Genomic DNA, 22,854 nt, shown 5'->3' with positions numbered 1-22,854 from the left:
GTTGTTAACAAAGCTGTTGAACAGCAAGAGATTTACCTCTAACTTCTTTTATGAACAAATTCAAATGCTGATCATCATGGCCTTGGTTGTCTATAAAAATGCCTATTATGCTTACTGTGATTATCAAATTTGTGGATGGCACAATTTTTTTGGTAACTTTTTTATTTTATTTTATTATTTTATTTTTATTGTTTTTATTTTTTTAAAATATATTTTTGTTGATTTTTTACAGAGAGGAAGGGAGAGGGATAGATAGTTAGAAACATCGATGAGAGAGAAACATTGATTAGCTGCCTCCTGCACACCTCCTACTGGGGGTGTGCCCACAACCAAGGTACATGCCCTTGCCCGGAATTGAACCTGGGACCTTTCAGTCCGAAGGCCAACGCTCTATCCACTGAGCCAAACTGGTTAGGGCTTGGTAACTTTTTTATTTGAAATATTTCAAATATATACAAAAGTAGATAGAATTAGTATAATGGATCCCAATATTCAAAATTATCAACTCATAATCAGTGCTGTTTGATTTCTAATCCGATATTCTATCCAACCCAGTTTATTTTGGAGCAAATCCTAGACACATATCCTATCATTTGTAAATACTTCAGTGTGTATCTCTAAAATATAATGACATTTCAAAGACACATAATCACAATATCATTATTACATTCCTGAAAAATATATCTATAATTTGTGGCACTTTTTTAATAAGCAAATTTTGGCCCTAGCTGGTTTGGCTCAGTGAATAGAGCATCGGCCTGTGGACTGAAGGGTCCTAGGATGATTCCAGTCAAGGGCATGTGGCCGGATTGCAGGCTTGATCCCCAGTGGGTGTGTGTGTAAGAGATAGCCGATCATTGATTCTCTCTCATCATGGATGTTTTTTTCTCTCTCTCTCTCCTTCTCCCTTCCTCTCTCTGAAATCAATCAAAATATATATTTTTTAAAAATCAGTGGACACCAAAGTGGACATAAATTGCTTTTCTTTTTAAAAACCTCCAAAGACCTAAGTAAATGAAAAATTTGTGGAGATTATATATATAATTGATCTCAGAGAGAAAGGGAGAGGGAGAGAGAGATAGAAACATCCATGATGAGAGAGAATCAATGATTGGCTACCTCTTCCACACACCCCCACTGGAGATTGAGCCTGCAACCCAGGCATGTGCCCTGACCAGGAATCGAACCCTGACCTCCTGGTTTATGGGTCAATGCCCAACCACCGAGTAAAACCAGCCAGGCCACTGATTTTTTTAAAAAGAAATTTATATGATGATGGTAAGTCATATTGCAGCTCTTGATGTTCCATTCTACAGCTTTCTTTAGAATATGTTCTCTAGTTGAGGATTTGCATAAAGAATACAGTGCTGTCCTTGCTATTTCCAAAGCAATCTGTAGAAAAGCCGTATCTATCCCTTTATTACTTTTGTTCATAAAGGGAGGATTCATAATTACTATATCAAATGATTTGGACATTGTTAGATAATGAGCACACATCACATTGAACCATGTCAACATTTGTTAACTCAAACTGTTCCACATTCCTATTAATGATATTTCCAGTGCATCTTCATCTACGTCAAATTCCCACACAACCTGCAGTGCATGGCCTGGTTCCTCACTGTTCTCGAAGTCGTGTGGGCTCTTTGAATCCATTCGCTTATTGCAGGCATGATTCTCTGGTTCTTTGCGCCTCAGTGTCTCTTTCTTTTCCTTTTTAGTTTTTAAATGTGCGTTCACAGTGTTTAAGGGCCCTGGACCTCAGGCGGCAGGAAGTACCACCCTGTCTGTGTCATCTTTTTGAAATTTAAGTTTTTGTTTTTAGCAAAGTTATACTTACACATTGTTTAAGACAGCATACCATTTAAAAATATTATAATGAAAAATAGCAGTCCGCTTGCTCTTATCCATTTCCATTCCAGATTTGTTTCTAAGAAACATGCACTTTAATTCTTTTACCTGCTTCTTCTGGTGTGTCCTACCTGCCTTCTAAATATTCTGCTTATACTGCTTTTTCTCAATACTTTTAAGTATCAGATCCATTGATTTTGCTACTATGGAAGGGAAAATTTAACTTTCATACTTATTCTCTCTCTCTTATACACATATACTTCTCTTTTCTTAATTCTCCCAATATGACTATATTTGGTTAAATAAATATTTGATGTTTAATCTGACAATATAAATTTTATTAACAGATCTATATTTTATTTTTGTACAACTTTTTCCTTCCCAATAATTAGTCATTGACCTGTGTTTATTTGCTTATTTTTCTATCATCTATATTACAAACTATTACCAAATAAGTAGAACCTTAAACATTCATATATAACAAATAATCTATCAGAACCAGTTGTTGTTGTTTTTTATGGAGACATTTTTTTAAATATATTTTATTGATTTTTTACAGAGAGAAAGGGAGAGAGACAGAGAGCCAGAAACATCGATCAGCTGCCTCCTGCACATCTCCCACTGGGGATATGCCCGCAACCCAGGCACATGCCCTTGACCGGAATCGAACCCGGGACCCTTCAGTCCGCAGGCCAACGCTCCATATACTGAGCCAAACCGGTTTCGGCTAGAGACATTTTTTTTAAGCCTCATTCACCATCATTCTGAGAATCCCTTTCACCTTTCTCCAACATGGAATCTTCTGATTCCTGGGCCAAATGTCTTTCTTACTTTCTACCCATCATTTTGGTGAAATGCTTCCTTCAGAAACACCTGGAAAGGTATGCTTGGAAGGTATATGGGAGGTTTTGTATGTTGAAATTTTCTTCATTCTCCCTTATCCTATATAATAAAAGGGTAATTTGCAAATCGATCAAACAGTGGAATGACTGGTCACTATGACACACACTGACCACCAAGGGGCAGATGCTCAATGCAGGAGCTGCTCCCTTGTAGTCAGTGTGCTCCCACAGGGAGAGCACCGCTCAGCCACAAGCCAGGCTGATGGCTGGCGAGCGCAGCAGCAGTGGCGGGAGCCTCTCCCACCTCCATGACAGTGGGACATCCCCCGAGGGCTTCTAGACTGTTAAAGGGCACAGGCTGGGCTGAGGGGACCGGCCCCCCCCAAATGCACGAATGTCATGCACTGGGCCTCTAGTACTTAATATTTTGGCTGGGTAAAGAAATCTAAATTGGAAAGATTTTTTTTCCTTAGAGTTTTTATTCTTGCTTCCATGGTCCTATGGACACATTGGATGCTTCTGATTCTTAGCCTTCTGAATGTAACCTGTTTGTTTCCTTTCCAGCTCTGGAAACTTTTGTTGTAAAATTTCATCATGACATGCTTTGATGAGGATCTTTAGTTATTCAAGGAGCTGGTTATCTGTGGGCCCTTTAGATTTGGAGACTCGTGTTCTTTAGTTCTAGGAGGGTTTTTTGTATAACCTAATTGTATGATCTTTTGAGCAAACTACTTCACCTGACACATACTACTATAAATAATATGTATCCCCAGTTGTAAAAATAGAGAAAGAGTTTCATACAATTGGTAATCAAAATGTTGTAACATATCTGTGAAGAGTCCATAAATCTGTGACATGTTAGATAGGAACCCTTGCCTTACAGTATGCTTCCGTGTGACATGGCTGAAATGTGTTTTCATTTGAGACGTCTCAGATCATCGACACTGGCTTCAGAATGGCACTAGATTCCGTGTATTAGATCTGCAAGATTCCCCACTCCTTGAGAGCAAAGACTATGTCTTACTTGTTGTGTGTCTCCAGTGCCTAGAAAGTACTGAACATAGTAAGTGCACAGTATATGTTTATTGACTAGCCGAGGTCTTTTCCTACCAACTGGGTGTCTGACCGTGGACTAGTCATTTGTTAGAAAAGGTTGAGCTAGAGTGACCCAAGAGAGAAATTCACTTAGGAGAGGTGTAGAGAAAGAAAAGGATCGACAGTGGAACGTTGCGGCACAACTACACTTAAAAGGCAGGCAGGGGAAGAGGGGGAGATAGATGGAAAACCAGGAGAACAGGAGATCGTGGAAGCCAAAAATGGGCCTTTCCAGAAGCACATCACATCAAATAACAGGAAAATGCAGCTTGGCCTAGACCAGTGATGGCGAACCTTTTGAGCTCGGTGTGTCAGCATTTTGAAAAACCCTAACTTAACTCTGGTGCCGTGTCACATATAGAAATTTTTTGATATTTGCAACCATAGTAAAACAAAGATTTATATTTTTGATATTTTATATATTTAAATGCCATTTAACAGAGAAAAATCAACCAAAAAAATGAGTTCGTGTGTCACCTGACACGCGTCTCACCTTTGACATGCGTGTCATAGGTTCGCCATCACTGGCCTAGACCATGTTCTGCCTTCAACCAAGCATTTTCATATGCACTCTTGTGTAGATGTTTATGGTTAGAGCTGTCTTTGTAGTATAAGGAAGTTGTCCTGAGCCCTGTGCTGTGTGAGAATGTGCAAGTGTGTGAATTGTGTATGTTTTGTATATAACGGAGACATTGTGACAAGGGAAGGGAACCAGAGTCCAGAGACTATGCAGTAAGCAGTTGGGAGGATCTCCAGTACGGCTAAGAAGAACATGAATTGATCATATGAAATCAACCTTTAACATATCATGGAATTACTTGATTAACTTGGCTTAACTTGAATGTTGAGTCGGAAAAAGAATCTCTTTGTCAGCAACCACTGGGTTCTTCTGCAGAAATAGCATAGCCTAGAATTTGGAAATAAGTCGGCTTCATTCTTACTACATTTCACTGATTCTAAGATCCTTTTTTTACATCCCTGAAACAGGATGCATTATAGTTTAATTAGCAGCATTTTATTCTCCTTTAAGGGCACATGACATAAATGGTGCCTTTTAGCATTGATGGCACTGATGAAATACCGTTGGAAAGAATAAAATAATATTCACTCAGGTTAAAAATATTTTTATTTGTTTGGCATGAGTTGTTGCAGAAGCCCAACCTAAAAGGTCTACTTCTCATAAGTGAATGCTATAATCTCATCTGTAAGGTCAGGGGCAGCAGTTACCTTAGGAACAGGGTCTCCTGTTTGCGTCCAGGCCCCTGGAAATGCACCAATTTTCTTGGACATTCCTGGAAAATGTGTTTAGATAGATGACCTCACTGTGTTCTGACTCCATGAAAGTGAAAATTTTGCAGAAAGTGTCAGTTTAGATTGGTAAAACCATATCCATTTAATGATTGTGCAAATGTAAGTTTACCATTCTTTTAAACTAAATATCATCATTGAGAATGTACAAAATCTAGTTTGAGGATTTTTTTTGGAAATGTATTAATGTTTAGATTTTGAAATTTCCTTATTCTTTTATAAAGGCAAATTTCAACAGTCTTATTCTCCCCACCTTTGCTCCCTCCATGAAAATAGTACACATATGCAAGCAAACACAGTGAAGGCAGAAAACCATGGACCTTTAAAGCACATCATAAATAGATTTGCAGGCAGCCCTGAATTCTGTGGCTGGCATGGACCTCCATCGCTATAAATCACAAAAATAAACCCTGGATGAATGTTTTATTCCTGAAGAAGGGGGGGGGGAGGGGATCTCCTTAGTTGTCATTATAGAGACTGTCAACAGAGCATTGTTCAAACTAATCACCAGAGAAGGAAGAAAGGAAAGTTCTAGAATGTGGCCTCAGGGAGGTTGCTATACATGAGCATTATACTTCTACTATGACATGCTGGGTAGCATGTGTGAAATGTGAATGCATAATTTTGAAAGATTTTTCATTTCTCTGGAATGGTAAATTTACATATTGTTTGTTCTCTCCCCTCATGTGCATACTCGTATGACAGCAATTTTCAACCTGTTTCATCTTAAGGCATGCCTAAACTGTTACTAAAAATTCTGCAGCACACCAAAAAAAAAAAAAAAAAAAAAGGTGTAATTTTTATTCATTCACACTGGGTGCCTATTGTTGTGTTGTTGTCATTTTTTTTAATTTTTTTTTTTATTGCTTAAAGTATTACAAAGAGTACAATCTAAGATGAAAGAAGTCGGTGCCCCTGACTAAGTATTGCATGTTTTAAAAATTCTTGCGGCACACTGGTTGAAAATCACTGCTGTATAAAGTCAAACATAACATTTTATACATGCTTCAAATGTTCATAAAAAGTCTTAAAAATTTTTCATTCCTTTTCTTCTCTCCCCTCACATTCATTCCTGTTCACTTGTCATCTCATGTGGTGAGTTGGATTGTATTACGTCCTTCGAAGACTGAGTCCTAATCTGTCTAGGTTTCCCTTGCACTGACACTGTGGTCCCTAGGGCCTGACAAAATATGAAGCAAATGCATAGTTAACCGTTATCTGAATTTGCTCATTCAGATTTACTGATATGCCTATTTTGAATCTGATACATGGCCCCACTGATTTGAGAAGGTGACCTCCTGGTGTTAATTTGTGGGCCAGCACAGCCAGCGCTCAGCCCCTGGCAGGTGGTTACTAGCTACTCCTTATCCACAAGCCGCTCTAGTAGTATAATAAAGACACAGAATAAATGGAATTGAACCAATTTTTTTCTGGTACCCAAAGCAACTTTGGATCAATCTGATTTTTAGGAGAAAACTATAAAAATTATTATTTATGCATCTATGGCTCCACATATCATTGTTTTCTTTCTTCTTTCATCTGAAATGAGAATAGCCCAACCTGAGGAAATGAAATCAATGCCAAATAATTTTGATATTGCTGATCATGAATTTATCATCTGCAGAGTATAGCTGTGTGTGTGTTCCCCTCTCGGAACTGCTAAATGAAACCTTTTCTTTTTCATTACTGCTAAAAAAAAGATGTTGCCCAAACTTTTACTTCTTAATCTAGATTCAGGAGAAGGAGAGTGGAAAGTATTTTCATCGTCTGATTATCATTAATTACAATAAGTTGTATTTTGAGGTTGACACATTTGATTGCTTTTTCCCCCCCTCCTTGTGGTGTTATAGCATGAAAAGAAAACAATAACCACAAGAAGCAATTAGGATCTCTGCTCATAACTAGCAGGCTATATGATCCACCTTTCTTCCCATGTGTCTGACATATGAGGGTCATCTGTTCGTGTGAATGCACCAAGAACAGTGTTGGTCCAAAATACAAATAATGTCAGGCAAGTGGAAGAGATAACTTATAGACAGACCTGTTTTCCCAAGATGAATGCTATTTGTATCTTACCAGTAGATAAGAGAGAGTCACAAGGAGAATTTGATGTTGATTGTGCCATTAGAATGAGAACAATTCATTTTGGGATTGATTACTACAACATTCACTTTTTACTCCTATACTTGTGTTTCTTAAGATGTGACTGTAATTTTGATGCTAAAATAAATGATATATCTCTTCAAAAGAAAAGGGTAAGAAAGAAGCATTTAGGGAAATCTAAGGGAAAGTGGAATTTATTTTTCTTTTCAATTAATTCAAGAAAACTCATTCAAGTTAGTATATGTCTTCTAGATAACATATGCTACCAAATGTTAGATATATTTTATGTTTCCTTAAAAAAAATAAGCAAATATTTTTATCTACAAAGGAAAGGTGTAATGTATTATGAAAACTAAAATATGGAGGTAAAATGAAAAAAAAAAAAAAAAAAGCTAGGGAAACTTCTGAAGGCCCTGTCACACTGACCAATGCCTCAGAGTAATGTGGGGAGAATGAAATCACCACACAAATAGACAAATAGAGTGGACCAGGAGCTTGAGTATCATTAGATTTTTTTAAACCTAAGGGAGCACTAGATTTACATGTCATATTTTAATATTAATTACTTCAGAATTATATTGCCAAGGATTCTTATCTCTTTTGAAATGTGACCTCAATAAGAATATTTAAAACCCACACTTTTGGGCTCTGTTAACGGAGATAATTTTTATTCACTTCATGGGATGCCTGATAAGTGAGTTTTAAATAAAGGCCATAGAATATTGCCTGGCACAAAATAAGCACTATGTAAATATTAGCTATTATTCATAAGACCTTAAGCTGAGTCTAAATTTTTTAAATTAAATTTTATTTTAAAAATTATCTAGAAGACATTTTTTATATAAAATATTTTTATTGATTTCAGAGAGGAAGGGGGAGGGAAAGAGAGATAGAAATATCAATGATGAGAGAGAGAATCATTGATCAGCTGCCTCCTGCACGCCCCCCACTGGGGATCGAGCCTGCAACCCGAGCCTGCAACCAAGACATGTGCCCTTGACCAGAATCAAACCTGGGACCCTTCAGTCCACAGGCCGACGCTCTACCCACTGTGCCAAACCAGCTAGGGCTAGAAGACATTTTTTAGAAAAACTAGGATAATCCCAAATTAGGCACATTTTAAGAGTAGAATAGAATTTACTTCATGGGTTGTCTTTTATTTATCATATTAACATTATGAGTGCACAAGCATTTTGCTTATTACAGGGCATGTAGTCAGTTAGAATTTGAAGGGCTACATCGAAAATAGCTTTTCTCATCTTGTGTAGGGATTAAGATTTTAAAGAAAGGAGTTCTATCCCCTCTAGTTAAGTCTCTAATTCATTCCCAGGGATGCTCAATAGATGGGTCAGCTTCTAAGACATAGGGTCATCATGTGGTACTTGACAAAAGAGCTGTAGGGGCCTCCTGCTCAAAGGAGGCAGTGCAAGTTCATTGGCTCCAGGCAGAAAGAGTTTTCAGAAGTAGCAGACCACACCCCCCTGCCCCTTTCCTCCCAGCTGGAAAAAAAGTAGAAGGGGCACACAGCCCCACACATAGCACTGAGTGTCCATTGATCTCAGGCGTTGTTTGATCCATCAAGCACAGCCATTTGATCCTTACCTTGGGAATAGGTCAGGGCAGCGTCCCATACACATGGAGATAAATTAGTGCAGATGGGCTGAAAGTGTCAGGAAACCCAGGGTTATGATCATATTCTTTATTTTGCTTAAAAAGGAGAGCACATGGGCGTTATTTTCTTTCAGTAGGGTGATTTTTAGTTGGTTTTATTAGTGTTGTTAAAAGGTGCATTTCTCAAAAACTATGCAGAGTTCATTTCAGCAAATCTGAACTGAGCACTCAATTTGCCAGGCCCTGGGCTCCCCTGGTGCCCCGAGGAGCATGTGTGCAGAGGGGAAGCATGACACAGGTCATTTCAGAGCAGCAGCAGAGATTTAAAATAGAGCCGGTAATTCTGATGTCCGCACGGTTACAGACCCCTCTAGAGAAGCAGTCACAGGGAAGGGACAGCACACCGTGTTCATGTTCTCCTTGCATGCTGTGAAGCAGAGGGCACAGAGGTTACTTCCTGACAAAAAAAAGCAAAAAAAAAAGCTAAACTTTATGTAAAAATACCTCAGTAGCCCTAACTGGTTTGGCTCAGTGGTTAGAGTGTCAGCCTGTGGACTCAAGGGTCCCGGGTTCGATTCCGGTCAAGGGCATGTATCTTGGTTGCGGGCACATCCCCAGTAGAGGGTGTGTAGGAGGCAGCTGATCGATGTTTCTAACTCTCTATCCCTCTCCCTTCCTCTCTGTAAAAAAATCAATAAAATATATTTTTTAAAAAACTCAATAAATCTGAATTTAACCAAAATAAGTATCTGCATTTTTCAATAAGTGAGACATATAAACAAGGCATCTGATCCAGTTAGCGTCGACAGGCTGTGGGGGAAACTTGAGCAGTCTGTCAGGGCTACTGTGTGGTTAGAGCGTTGTGCAGACAAGAAGCAAACTCAGGTTTTCCCGACCTTAGGCCCTGCCCAGCCACTTGAGAAAAGCTGCTTTGCCTACAAAGGAGGCCTAACTCAGAGAGGTTACCTCAGCACCACTCATTAAAAAACAGCTCATAGGGCATTTCTTATCAATAGTGAGTGGCTCAGAGTATCACATGTTGCACACCAACTCTGATTTTTGGCAGGTTCCTGTCTTTTACACCGATTATCTAGTTTGCCATAAATAGGACATTAACAGGTATGCCTCTTTTAAAACAAAGCTTAGATTTTAAAAATAAAGTGAGCAGTAATTTGTTTTATTTTTCTATAGAAAACATTTAGAGAAGTTACTTAGTACCCAGTGAGCAATGATAGTATTAAATAGTATTTGCAAAGTCTTTCTTCTACCACCCAAAGCCATTTTTGGTGTGTGCTCTTTGGGGAACAGATAATTAGCACTAATTGTTGTCTTTGTTTCCTGTTTGGGAGACAGATAATTGAAATTAATTGTTATTTTCTTTCCCTTTACTTTTTCCACCCAATCAGTAAGTCCAAGTGATTCTACTTTCCACCTCTGTTCACTTCTCTCCATCACCACTATCATTGTTCCAGTTTAAGTCACAACTTGTCAGAACTTATTTTAATAGTCTCCAAACTGATTCTTCACTTAACCAAATAATCTTTTACTTTAGAGGAGTATATAATAAGAATGACAAAATAATACTAATAATGAGTACCACTCATTGACTGCATATTACATACTGTGATTCTTAGAACAATCCTACAAAGTGGTTATAATAACTGCTCCCCATTTAACAGGGAGAAAACAGAATCCTAGAAAGGTTAAGCAGCTGGTCTAAAACCACTAGGCTAGTGGTAGATCCCAGATATGAACTCTCTGTCTCCAGAGCTTGTGCTCTTGGCCACCATGCATGCTTTCTGCCATATTTGCCAAATTTTTCCTTAAATTGTAATGCTCCCCTGCAGTATTAAACTATGTTGCGTTACCCAGGATAATGCTGGGCACATAAGTAATCAAGAAGGTGTTTTTTAATGGATAGACTCAGGAACCTCTATGTAGAGGGCAGGAAGCTGAAGTATTATATTACTTTATTTGTCCCACATCATTATGAAGTGAGTTTTTTTTTTTTTAGGTAAACTGGTTTTCTATTTAACTAAAATGAAACCATTTAAAGATTCCGTTAAATATTGATAAAATCTTTCTGAAATGCATTCCATTCTTTATTGCTTTCTAGTATGACGATTTTAATTTAATATTATCCCAATGACAAAGAACTAGTGTTATGTACAACAAATGTTGAAAATGCCACTTCTTTAGTATTTCCTTCTGGGCTATGGTTTTAATTACCATCTATTGCCCATTATGCCAATTATGCCCAAATCTTTGTCTCCAATGGGAATTTCTCTCCTGACCTTCAGATCTATGTATATCCATACTACCACTTGACCCAGCAAACTCAAAATTCCCCTCAAAGACCTCCAAACACACCCAGACCCCAAAATCTCCTCCAGAATTCTGTCTTAATGACAGAACCTACTGTCTCCCCCATCTGTGCCAGCCATAAACATGGGCATAATGTTTGACTCCTCCTTTTCCTTCACCAACCTATTCCCCAATCAATTAACAGAAGTTTTAATTTCTAAATATCTCTCAAACCCATCACAGTCCTGTCTCTTCTCCTGCCATTATTATTTTTGCCTGGACTATTGTAATAACCTTCTAAATCAGGGGTCCTCAAACTACGGCCCACGGGCCACATGCAAATACAAATATTGTATTTGTTCCGTTTTGTTTTTTTACTTCAAAATAAGATATGTGCCGTGTACATGGGAATTTGGTTGTTTTTAAACTATAGTCCGGTCCTCCAACGGTCTGAGGGACAGTGAACTGGCCCCCTGTTTAAAAAGTTTGAGGACCCCTGTTCTAAATGGTGTCCCCTCCAACAGTTTCACCACAACCCAATTTATTCTCCATACTACAAGCACAGAGCATTTTTAAAACTATAAATTGGATCATCTCCCATCTCAGTTTGAATACTTTTAATGATTCACTGTTCAGACTTCTTTGATATTGCTTACAAAGTCTTAGACGATCTTAGTTTTCCAGGTCTGACCATCCCTGTTTTTACCTGTCCCTCTTGGCAAGCACCAGGTCACTAGGTCTTGTTGAACATTTTTCCCTCTACACATTGTGTATTCTCTTGCTCCTAGGACTTTGTATGTACAAGCAAACCCCCTGACCCCTACATCACAAGATAAGCACCACTATCACAGCACCCATTTCCACTTGTAAAACTGCGTTTAAGTAGCTATTTGTTTCTCTGTATTATCTCTAAAATCCTCCCTCAAGACTTTAGGGTCTGGAGAATGGAACCCATGCCTGTCATGTTCAACCTGTATTTCTAATGCCTAACTTTGTGTCTAGAGCATATTAGGCATCAACATATTGGAATATATTTTTCATTTTAGAATAGTTTAGATTTACAGAAAAGTTACAGAGATAATACAGAGTGTTCCTTTATTGGCATCCAGTTTCTTATGTTAATATGAACATTTGTCACAACTAATGGGCCAATATTGATACCTAATTAACTAAAATCCTTGCTTATTCGGATTTGCTTAGTTTTTATCTAACATTCTTTTTCTGTTCCAGGACCCCACACTTTAATTAATTGTCATATCTCCTTAGCCACCTCTTGGCTGTGATACTTTCTGAGACCTTTTCTGTTTTTGATGACCTGGAGTTGTTAAGGAGCACTGGTTAGGTATTTTGTGCAATATCTATCAATAGGAGATGGTCTGATGTTTTCATCAGGATGAGACAGGGGTAAAGGTTTGGAGGAGAAAGACCATGGAGGTAGAGTGCCATTTTCATCCGAGCATATCAAGAATGTACTCTGTCACCATGACTTACCACTGTGTTGTTAACCTTGATCACCTAATTGAGATAGTATTTGTCAGGTTTCCCTACTGAAAAATTACTCATTCCCCCTTCCACACTATACTCAGGAAGTCACTATGTCCAGACTCCATTGAAGGGATTAAGAATTCTACTCCAGCTCCTTGAGGGCAGAGTATCTACACAAATTATTTGGGAGTCTTTTGAACAGGAGGTTGATATAGTATTCTCCATTTATTTATTTATTCAGTCATTTATTTATATCAGTATGGAATCATAGATACTTATTTCATACTTTATGGTATAAAGTATAATCCAATACTGTATTAATTACATGACCCATATTGTCCCAGTGTTGGCCATCAGGTGTCCTTTCGTTTGGGTCCTGTGTTTATGGACGTCACCTTCACTGTCTGCCCTTTGAGCACATTCTTACTTTCTGGCACAGCAAGACATGTCAGGCTCACCTTGTGTGTTCCCCACCCTATCCCTAGACTCAGCCACTCCTCCAAGCAGCCCTGGTTCCTTATCTTTGAGAATATTTTAGAAACTATAATCTGGGCTTTGGGTAGACACTAATACTTTTTAGTTAAAATTTGAATTCTTTTTTAAAAGCCACAAAAGTGCAAAGAATCATATATATTCCCACCACATAAAAGGGACCCAAGTTGTTTTTGCCCTTTATTTTGCTTGAGATATATTTTAAGAAATAAAATGCTTATCAAACTGAAGGTCGGCTTTTTCTTCCCCAATCCTAAACCTCTCCCTGCCCCGCCAGAAGCAGTCACAATCTTTAATTGACGTGTACACTTTTCCCCCCCAAGCTTGCATGGAGTATTCACAGAAAAAAAAAATGTGGTAAAGAAAAGACTGGCTTTGGGTTGAGTTGCCCACATTTCTGAGCTGTTCTAGTTGGTAGTTGTGTCTCTTCCATTCGTCCATACACTCAGTTCCTTGTGTTGCCATTGCAGCTGGTGTTCCATTTATCACTCCTCTTCGGCAACGTCTCTCCACTATTGTCTCCAGTCTCTCTCTTCTCTAGGCTGTTTCGTCCCCTGTTTGTAGGCAGCTTCTGCTGTCCTCCTTATAAAAAGGGAGAAGACCAATAACCTGGTATTATAGACTTTATGAAAGCAAATTGTAAGCTGAAAGTGCTAGACAAATATAAAACCTCACTGTTCTGGTCAGAGTGCAAAAAAAAATAGGGGGGGGGGGATATGGAGCATATTATTCACTTGTTTGGAGTAATTGGCTCTTTAACAAATATACTTTAAAGACATTACCAGCTGCTTCTAGTTATTTTTTAGTTGTACTTCTGAAAGGTTGAGGCTGCCAGATTTCAGACCATCAGGTATCTGGGAATCAGGATAATTTTATGGTTCTTCATTTTTAAAAAATAAGTACTCTTCGTCCAAATGTAGAAATGCCCAAAATAGAGAAAAAGCTTACTATTGCAAAGATTGCTGATGAAACTAATAATTTCTCCAGCAAGTGACTTAAAAATGAAAGGCTAATTGTTAATGATAAAAGGAAAGGCTTTAGCTATAAAACCCTCCATAGAATTGAGTTGCTTCGTGGGCAGTTGGGTTGATAATCTTCCGGGTGCCATATAATATTGTCTGCTTACTCAGGTAACCAGAACTCTGGGGGTTGGGGCTTCCAGCACCCTTAACAGTAAGTATATCTATTTTCTCCCCACAGCTTGCACTTATTTTGACAAAGGCCAACTGGAAAGCAGTTACTTGAGGACAGTTTGGATAACATCTGGATAAGCAGAACAGGGCACAATGAAGCACTTCCTGAGGTAAGCATTTCTGGTTTCCTGGATGAGCCCTCTAAAATGAGAAACTTCCTCTCCAATTAGGGTAATATTTTTGTTCACGGTTTGTGAAACGGTAACCATGTCTCGCATTGTACTTCAGCTAAGAATAATTTGGTCACAAGATTCCTCTGCCAGCTCTATGTGTACATTGATGCTAAAAGAGAACATTTACAAGTGGTAGATTACAAGCAATTACAAGAGAGCATGGGTGCAAACGCACGGGGCAGGGAGATTTTTGGACAACCTTGATGCTTGTATCTGTAAAGAGTGGTGTGCTGCTGGCCTTCAAGTTGAGGTCTGGGGATTGGTAGTCAAAGAATCAATATATAATTTGTGTACAATCGTTTTCCTGAAATAAGTAATTTTAAATATCCCTTTATTTAGATTTTGGTTGGCTGGCCAATTCATACAGGTATTTTCAGATATCCCTTTTTGGTAAAAATATATATCCCAAGCTTTTGCTCTTCCTGTCTCAGTAATGTCCCTGAAATCTACATGAATTGTTGATTCCTTTGGGGTGATCTTGTTTTGTTTTGAAAGCCGTTAGGCTTGACTGGTAATTATTTTCAAGAGTGTTGACTGTCATTTACAATACATTAATGGAATTCTTGAAGAAATTTTACATCATATTTAAACATGACAAAAGTAATGTCAGTCAAGCTCTGAAAATTAGAAAATAAAACACACTTTCCCTTGAGGTGGTGGCTTACCTCTGTGCACATGCTTACCCCTTGCTCTGGCTTCTTTTCTCTGAAAAATGAGCGGGCTTGCTTCCTTTAGGAACTTTAATTCTTTCAGTGGCTGCCATTTACGATTTTCCTTTCCCCACTGGTGTTGTTCGCACCATTGTTTCTGGAGCACGGAGGTCGATTTGTGTGGGAGTCACTATGTTCTGCTGCAGCTACTGCTGTTTACTGGATCTTACAACTGTGAAGACCTCCCTGGAGGTCACTATTCAACCGCTCACAGGCATTAGCATTTATAGGCATACTGCTCACCCTGTTTATCTCGGCCGAGTAAAAGGATAGTATTTGAGAAATCACTAGGAGATTTGCCAGCAAAGTATTTGATCTGATAGATGTTTTGGGTTGCCATGGTAATAAACCCATCTGTTTCCACATTTTGAAAAATTGGTACTTATGAATCCCTCCAGAATATCTCTTAGTGGTGGAATCATGTTAACAGAAAGCTGTAGTGTGAGATGAAGCTGAGACATCAGGAGCTACTTTTGTGAAAGTGGAGGCAGAAGTGGCCAGGTTTGTGCCAAGACTGGTGCAGCTGCATTTCTTCTTCACTCTCTTGCTGGCTTTAAAAAAATGAGTAGCCTCAAAACCAGCCATTTTAGGAGAAATAGGAGCCTGAGTGTCTGTTAGGTTTTTTTGTTCCATTGAATAGGTGTAACATTGTGTTTGATGCAGATGATCACCTTTTAAAACTAAGTTGTATGTGATGATTTAGAACTGGTATGGGCAAACTCTACCACTGTAATTTCACACAGACGAGCTCCGAGGATAATGGAACCAGCACATCCCTGTCAGTTGTGTGTTCTGATGCAAAATTTTCTCTTTTAAGTTGGCATATATGTATTTTATAAATATGACTTGACATTGATTATTTATGTGAAACTGAGTCTTGGATAATAGATTACACACCAAGAAAGATATTTGAGGATTTTCATTGACCTTTGCTTTTGATAATAAAAGCAAATTCAATCATTGCCCATCCTTAGTTGATTTTTTAAAAAAATATATTTTATTTATTTTTTACAGAGAGAAAGGGGGAGAGATAGAGAGTTAGAAACATCGATGAGAGAGAAACATCAATCAGCTGCCTCCTGCACACTCCCTACTGGGTATGTGCCCGCAACCAAGGTACATGCCCTTGACCGGAATCAAACTTGGGACCCTTGAGTCTGCAGGCCGATGCTCTATCCATTGAGCCAACCCGGTTAGGGCTCCTTAGTTGATTTTTGCTTTTGGCTTTAGTTTTTGTTTTGAATGCTTTTATTAAGTTATAATGAGTATGTATTCATCATATGTTAATGTTTATGGAATTTGGAAGGCTAACAGGGCAGAGTAATAATCCTGCATTACAACTCTATCAGATCATTTAAACTGCCTTTTATTCCCTGTAATCTGTGCCCACAGATGTTGGACAATTTGGAAATCTTTATTTGAATCAAAGAGAAGGTTATGTACACATTGCCTGAATAAATCAGGTGTTAATACCTGAGCTCAACAATATGTAGAATAAGGAGTTAATTTTCATTGAGAAAAATTCATCATTATTTAAAAGCCCTCAGAGCGATTGATTTGTCAACTTCTGTGTTGCTGTAGAATGAAATGCTCCATGTACAGTCTCAGAAGAAATGAGGTTAACCACAAAGAATCCAGGTTGAGGGAAAGAATGGATTTTAATCCACATTTAAGATGCATGGGACCCACATCTGCTCTCTCCAGCTCACTGTTACCATCAACTATATTAATGGTGTAACTACTCAGAGTATAAAGGAGTGAGGAAATATTTGAAATATAAGAAATTACATGAGAAGTTAGAAATAAATGCTATAGATTAGTACACTCAACTGAAGGATATGTTTTAAATTGAGAGTAGATATGGGATATGATATAAATACATCATTGTCACCAAATAATGACTCTTTCCAAGGTCTGCATTAAAAGAAAACCAGCGATTAATGGAGAAGAAAGTGTGTCTGTATCAGAGAAAGAGAGGGCACTTTCTGAGCCCCAAATAGAACTGAGGCTTAGGCTGTAGTTTATATATTATATTTCATTAACTTTACTTCAGTTGGTGTGCATAATAAAGAAGGCCTAAGACTTGGACTGAAGATTGGTTGCTTTGCTAGGATTTACTTGTTGAGATGAAATTTTTAAAGTTTTCAGGCATTATTAATTTTGAAATTTTCTAATACAGGGAATCTTTTAAGGTACCCCATGTAAATAATTGCTTCCAACGTTCCCAGCCTCAGTATCTCAGTGTCTTGGCCATGGACTTCATTGCATATTTTTTCTTCCTGAGACAGGAGAGAGGAGAGGGAAACGTCTGCCAAACTCAAACCTCCACGGGAGACACTTTGAGCAGCACAGCAGACTTGCACCCAAGTTCTGGCTGTGAAGCAATTGAGAGGGAAAAAGTATTTAACACCATAATTAGGTAAATAAAGGCTTCCAATGAGCAAAAATATCTATAAATTGGATTTTGTATACAGGTCATTCACACCTGATTAATATATTGGCCCACTAACTCATTTAGTAAACATCTACTGCTAACAACGTAGTGCCATGCCACATTTTAAATTATTTTCTATTAATAACAATTGTGATTAAACAGAATTAATACCCCATTTTACAGAGCAGAGCATGAAGGCTTGACAAAGTTAAGTTACTCACACAAGGGCACACTGATATTTGGGTATGTGTCCTGACTGGGAATCGAACCCACCACCTTGGGGTGTACAGGATGTACAGGATGACACTCCAACCAACTGAGCCACACCAGCCAGGGGCACACGGATATTTGAATGCAGGCCTGTGACTTCCAAGCTGTTTCTCATAGTTTCTGCATTGTGTTACTCCTTCTGCAGTGTGTGTCTACTGTGAGCCATTGTGGGTGATACAAAAGTGAATATGAGGTCGTCTCCACTCCCAAGTAACATACCATCTGGTGAGGAGCTGAGGCACATGTGGGCAAAACTAAGATAAAAAAAAAAAAGGAATGTTCTCAATGACATGCTACAGGCATTTTGTGACAGGAATGCTGAGGGATGGCTTCACTGGGGTGAGATTGAGGGGAAAGGAGGATGAGGATGCCCCTATCCTATATAATAAAAGGGTAATATGCAAATTGACCCTAACAGCGGGATGACCGGGAACGACCAGTTGCTATGATGCACACTGACCACCAGGGGGCAGATGCTCAATGCAGGAGCTGCCCCTTGGTGGTCAGTGCGCTCCCATACAGGGAGCTCTGCTCAGCCACAAGTCGGGCTGACGGTTGCGAATGCAGCAGAGGTGGTGGGAGCCTTTCCCACCTCCTTGGCAGTGCTAAGGATGTCCAACTGCGCCTTAGACCCAATCCCCTGGGGAGTGGGCCTAAGCTGGCAGGTGGACATCCCCTGAGGGGTCCCAGACTGCAAGAGGGCACAGGCTGGGCTGAGGGACGCCCCCCCCCCCAAATGCACAAATTTTCATGCACCAAGCCTCTAGTTTTTAAATGAGGATAGAGGGTAGGAGAGGTGGAGAAGATGCTGTGAACAAAGCCCAGAAAGTGTGACCAGCTACCACAAGCAGCAGGTGGTCCAGATGTGTTGGCTGTCGACCCTATGTAGGGTGGGCAGAAGATAAGCTGCCGAGGTAAAGTTAGGGACAGTTCTTGGGCACCTTTGCAAGCATGGGGTAAAGCAGTCCAGAACCATGGTAACATTTTCACTCAAACCTAAAGTAGACCTCAAAGAGAAGGGAGAGTCAGACGAAAAATCCCCTTCCCTTGCAACACATATCTAGCCCTCTCTTAGAGCAGTGGTCGGCAAGCTCATTAGTCAACAGAGCCAAATATCAACAGTACAACGACTGAAATTTCTTTTGAGAGCCAAATTTTTTAAACTTAAACTATATAGGTAGGTACATTGTTATTAACTTAATTAGGGTACTCCTAAGGCTTAGGAAGAGCCACACTCAAGGGCCAAAGAGCCGCATGTGGCTCGCGAGCTGCAGTTTGCCGACTACAGTCTTAGAGCTAGAAAACCAGGCCATTCCCTTCACCTTACAGCTGGGAAGGCAGAGGCCCAGAGGGGCAGAGGGCCTTGTCCAAAGCCAAACAGCCCATTGTAGCAATTGTACACCAGACTTAAAGTCAGACTTCCAGACACGTCCCTTTTTAGGTAGGCAGCATTTGCATTCAGCACCCACCAATTTCCAGTGCTCTGGAGGGGCCAAAGGTGCAGGGCCATGTAGTTGTCCCAGAATTTGATCACCATTGCTTGAGGCATTGCCTGAGCTTGTCAGATGTAGAAGCTAAATCCTGAAAAGGGGTTTACAGCCTGCACATCCAAATACCACTGTCACTGTAGCCTGGTGTGTTTAGCCATAGTCTTTTCCATTTTTAAGACACACATGTACATATCAAGTATATAAATACTTACATAAATATACATGCATATACACATATCTCTATATATAAAAGCCTAAGCAACTGTTTGATCATTCGATCGGTAGCTATGATGCACACTGACCACCAGGGGACAGATGCTCAATGCACAGGCATGGAAACATGGAACAGATTGATGAATCTCAGAGGGGAGGGGGAAGAGGGAAGGTTGGGAAGAGATTAACCAAAGATCTTATATGCTTACTAGAGACCCGGTGCACGGATTCTTGCACTGGTGGGATCTCTCAGCCTGGCCTGCAGGGACTGGGCCAAAACTGGCAGTCCGACATCCCCCAAGGGGTCCCAGATTGTGAGAGGGTGCAGGCCAGGTCGAGGGACCCCCACTGGTGCACAAATCCGTTCTGTACACCAGGCCTCTAGTGCACACACACACATGAAGTATACACACAAATACACATATATTTACACACTAGAGGCCTGATGCATGAAGATTCGTGCAAGAATGGGCCTTCCTTCCCCTGGCTGCTGGCACTGCCTTCACTTAGGCCCGCAGCCGCCTTTCTGCCTTCCCACGCTGCCCACAGGCTCGGAGCAGCTGGGGCAGTGCAGAATGCCTACATCCCGCCCCGCCCCTGTCTGCTCGGCACCTGTGTATTCAAATTAACCTGCCATCTTTGGTGGGTTAATTTGCATACTCTCTCCTGATTGGCTGGTGGGTATTGTGAAGGTATGGTCAATTTGCATCTTTCTCTTTTATTAGTGTATATACAAGTATTTTAACTTACTTTGTTCCCTGCATTAAAAAAAATACTTTCCACACCTTTGTTGAAATAGGTTAACCTGAATGCATAGTTTTCTAGGCAATATTCTGTGACACCACCTGGGCCTGCCCATTGACATCAAGCTGCCATCAGAGATTCATTTCAGGCTTGATCATCGCACCCAGCTCTTCTGTTCCTTGGTTTTCCCTCAGCTTTTCAGGGGCAACCCTCTGACACCTCACTGTTCATTCAACTCCTCCTATAAGCATGAGATAAATGAAAACCCTGGACACATGAGATAAATGAAAGCCCTGGACACTCAGTAAATGTTGAGTTTGCGTTTCATTCATTTAAATTTTGTATTTTTCACTTTTGCTGTGAAGTGAGTAAGGCATGCTGATTTCCCTGTTGTGCTTGCCTCCTTGTCAGGACAACCAAGAGTTGGCTTTACTGTCCCATCTCAGAGGAAGGTACTTTCCCTCTGTCTCTCTAGCAATTTCTTTTATAGAATTATCACACTAATTTTTTTTACTTTTTGTTTTTAGCTAGTCATTTTCCTTACTAGATTATAAGTTCCTTGTGGACAGGGATGGCATGTGGTTGCAGTGAAATTACGTTCTTGACCCATTTTTGTTTTTTCCCTTACATAAGACCCACACTTTTTCCTACTGTACTATACACCAGTCTTCTCATTTTTTATTTGTTCACTTTAGTGAAGGAATAAGTTAAGTACCTTTCAATGATCACTTTTAATTTTTCTATAGTACAGTTAAAAAATCTCTCTTTCAACTACTCTAGGTCTTTAACTCTACAGAAATTAATTTTTTATTCATAATTACATATAATTATGTAGTGTATCTATAATACTAAAAGGCCTACTGCTCATCCTCTATAGAAGATTTGGAGGCTTATGATGGATAATGACTTTCCCTTATTTTATTTATTTAAATCTTTATTGTTGAGAGTATTACAGCTGTCCCCCTCTATTTCCCCATTGCCCTCTCCACCAGGTTTTGGCCTTGCCTCAGGCCTTCACCACCCTTTTGTCTGTGTCCATAGGAATGCATATATGCATATAAGATCTTTGGTTAATTTCTTCCTGCTCTCCCCTCCCCCTTTCCCTCTGAGATTCATCAGTCTGTTCCATGTTTCCATGCCTCTGGTTCTATTTTATTCATCAGTTTATTTTGTTCATTATATTTCTTGTTTGTTTATCTTGATTTTTAGATTTAATTGTTGATAGATATGTATTTATTGCTATTTTATTATTTATGTTTTTCTTCCTCCTCCCATTCCCCCTCCCTTTCCCCCTCCCCCTCTCTCTTTCTCTTTCTCTTCCTCTCCCTCTCCCTCTCCCTCATCTCTCCCTCACCCTCTCCTTCTTTTTAAAGAATACCTTCAGCATTTCATGTAATACTGGTTTGGTAGTGATGGACACTTTTAGCTTTTTTTTTTTTGTCTGTGAAGCACTTTATCTGACCTTCAGTTCTAAATGATGACTTTTCTGGGTAAAGTAATCTTGGTTGTAGGTCCTTGCTATTCATCACTTTGAGTATTTCTTGCCACTCCCTTGGCCTGCAAAGTTTCTGTTGAGAAATCAACTGACAGTCGTATGAGTGCTTCCTTGCAGAAAACGGCTTTTCTCTTGCTGCTTTTAAGATTCTCTCTTTGTATTTAACCCTTGGCATTTAAATTATGATGTGTCTTGGTGTGGTCCTCTTTGGGCTCCTCTTGTTTGGGACTCTATGAGCTTCCTGGACTTGTAAGTCTATTTCTTTCAGCAGATAGGGGAAATTTTCTGTCATTATTTCTTCAAATAGGTTTTGAATATCTTGCTCTATCTCTCTTCTCCTCTGGCACCCCCATAATATGAACATTGGTATTTATAGATTTATTTAATATTTTGGTTCTTTTAAAAATATTTGTATTTACAACCAAAGTTTATACTTTAGATTACAATTAAATACTTTTTAAATGTCAGTATAATGTGTTTGCTGCTTCCTTTTAAAATAAGTCAATAAAAATATTATCCAAGTACCCCAAAATATCTGATTTTTAAGAAATAAATCTTGTAAAATGTATATATTTAAGCATCAAATTTTTAATTGAATTGTGATGTCATTAATAAATTAAGAAAAACCTGTGCAAAAATGATAAGCCAATAATTAGATTTTGTTGTCCCACAGTCAGCCAGTGATCCCTAATTCCTCAGATAAAATTTGCCTGGAATGTAAAAATAGTACCTTTGCTATAGCAATGGAATTTGGAATAGTATCAACCCATGATAGGTTTACACCCACCACTTTTCAAAGACAGTGTGATCTCTTCAGATAAAGAACGATGGGAAAGACCACAGGGCCCCACACTGCCTAGGCACTGGGCACAGGGCACTGGGCACTGCCTCTCAGCTGCTCAATAAAGAAAATATACTCATTTTTCTAGAGGCACACAAACGGTTTCTTTGTGTGATTTCACAGTTCCAGTTCATGTATCAAGTCCTCTGCAGCCTCTCTTTCTAGTAGGAAGCTCATTATACAGAGAATCCCAGTTACTA

At 39.3% G+C, this 22,854-nt stretch overlaps 1 protein-coding gene across 2 annotated transcripts in view; it reads left to right on the top strand.

Moving 5' to 3' along the window:
* ELMOD1 (ELMO domain containing 1) overlaps window positions 1–22,854 on the top strand; it is a 69,293-nt gene that overhangs the window by 9,009 nt on the left and 37,430 nt on the right. For both annotated transcript variants that reach the window (XM_081099635.1, XM_081099634.1), the window contains exon 2: window positions 14,292–14,394. In XM_081099635.1, coding sequence (XP_080955761.1) covers window positions 14,378–14,394 — 17 coding nt within the window. In that variant the 5' untranslated portion in view covers window positions 14,292–14,377. The remainder of the gene's footprint in view (window positions 1–14,291; window positions 14,395–22,854) is intronic.

Source organism: Myotis nattereri, assembly GCF_964212035.1.
Source record: "Myotis nattereri genome assembly, chromosome: 9".
NCBI lineage: Eukaryota > Metazoa > Chordata > Mammalia > Chiroptera > Vespertilionidae > Myotis > Myotis nattereri.
The sequence above is the reverse complement of the archived record's forward strand: the minus strand, read 5'-3'. Positions and strand labels throughout refer to the sequence as shown.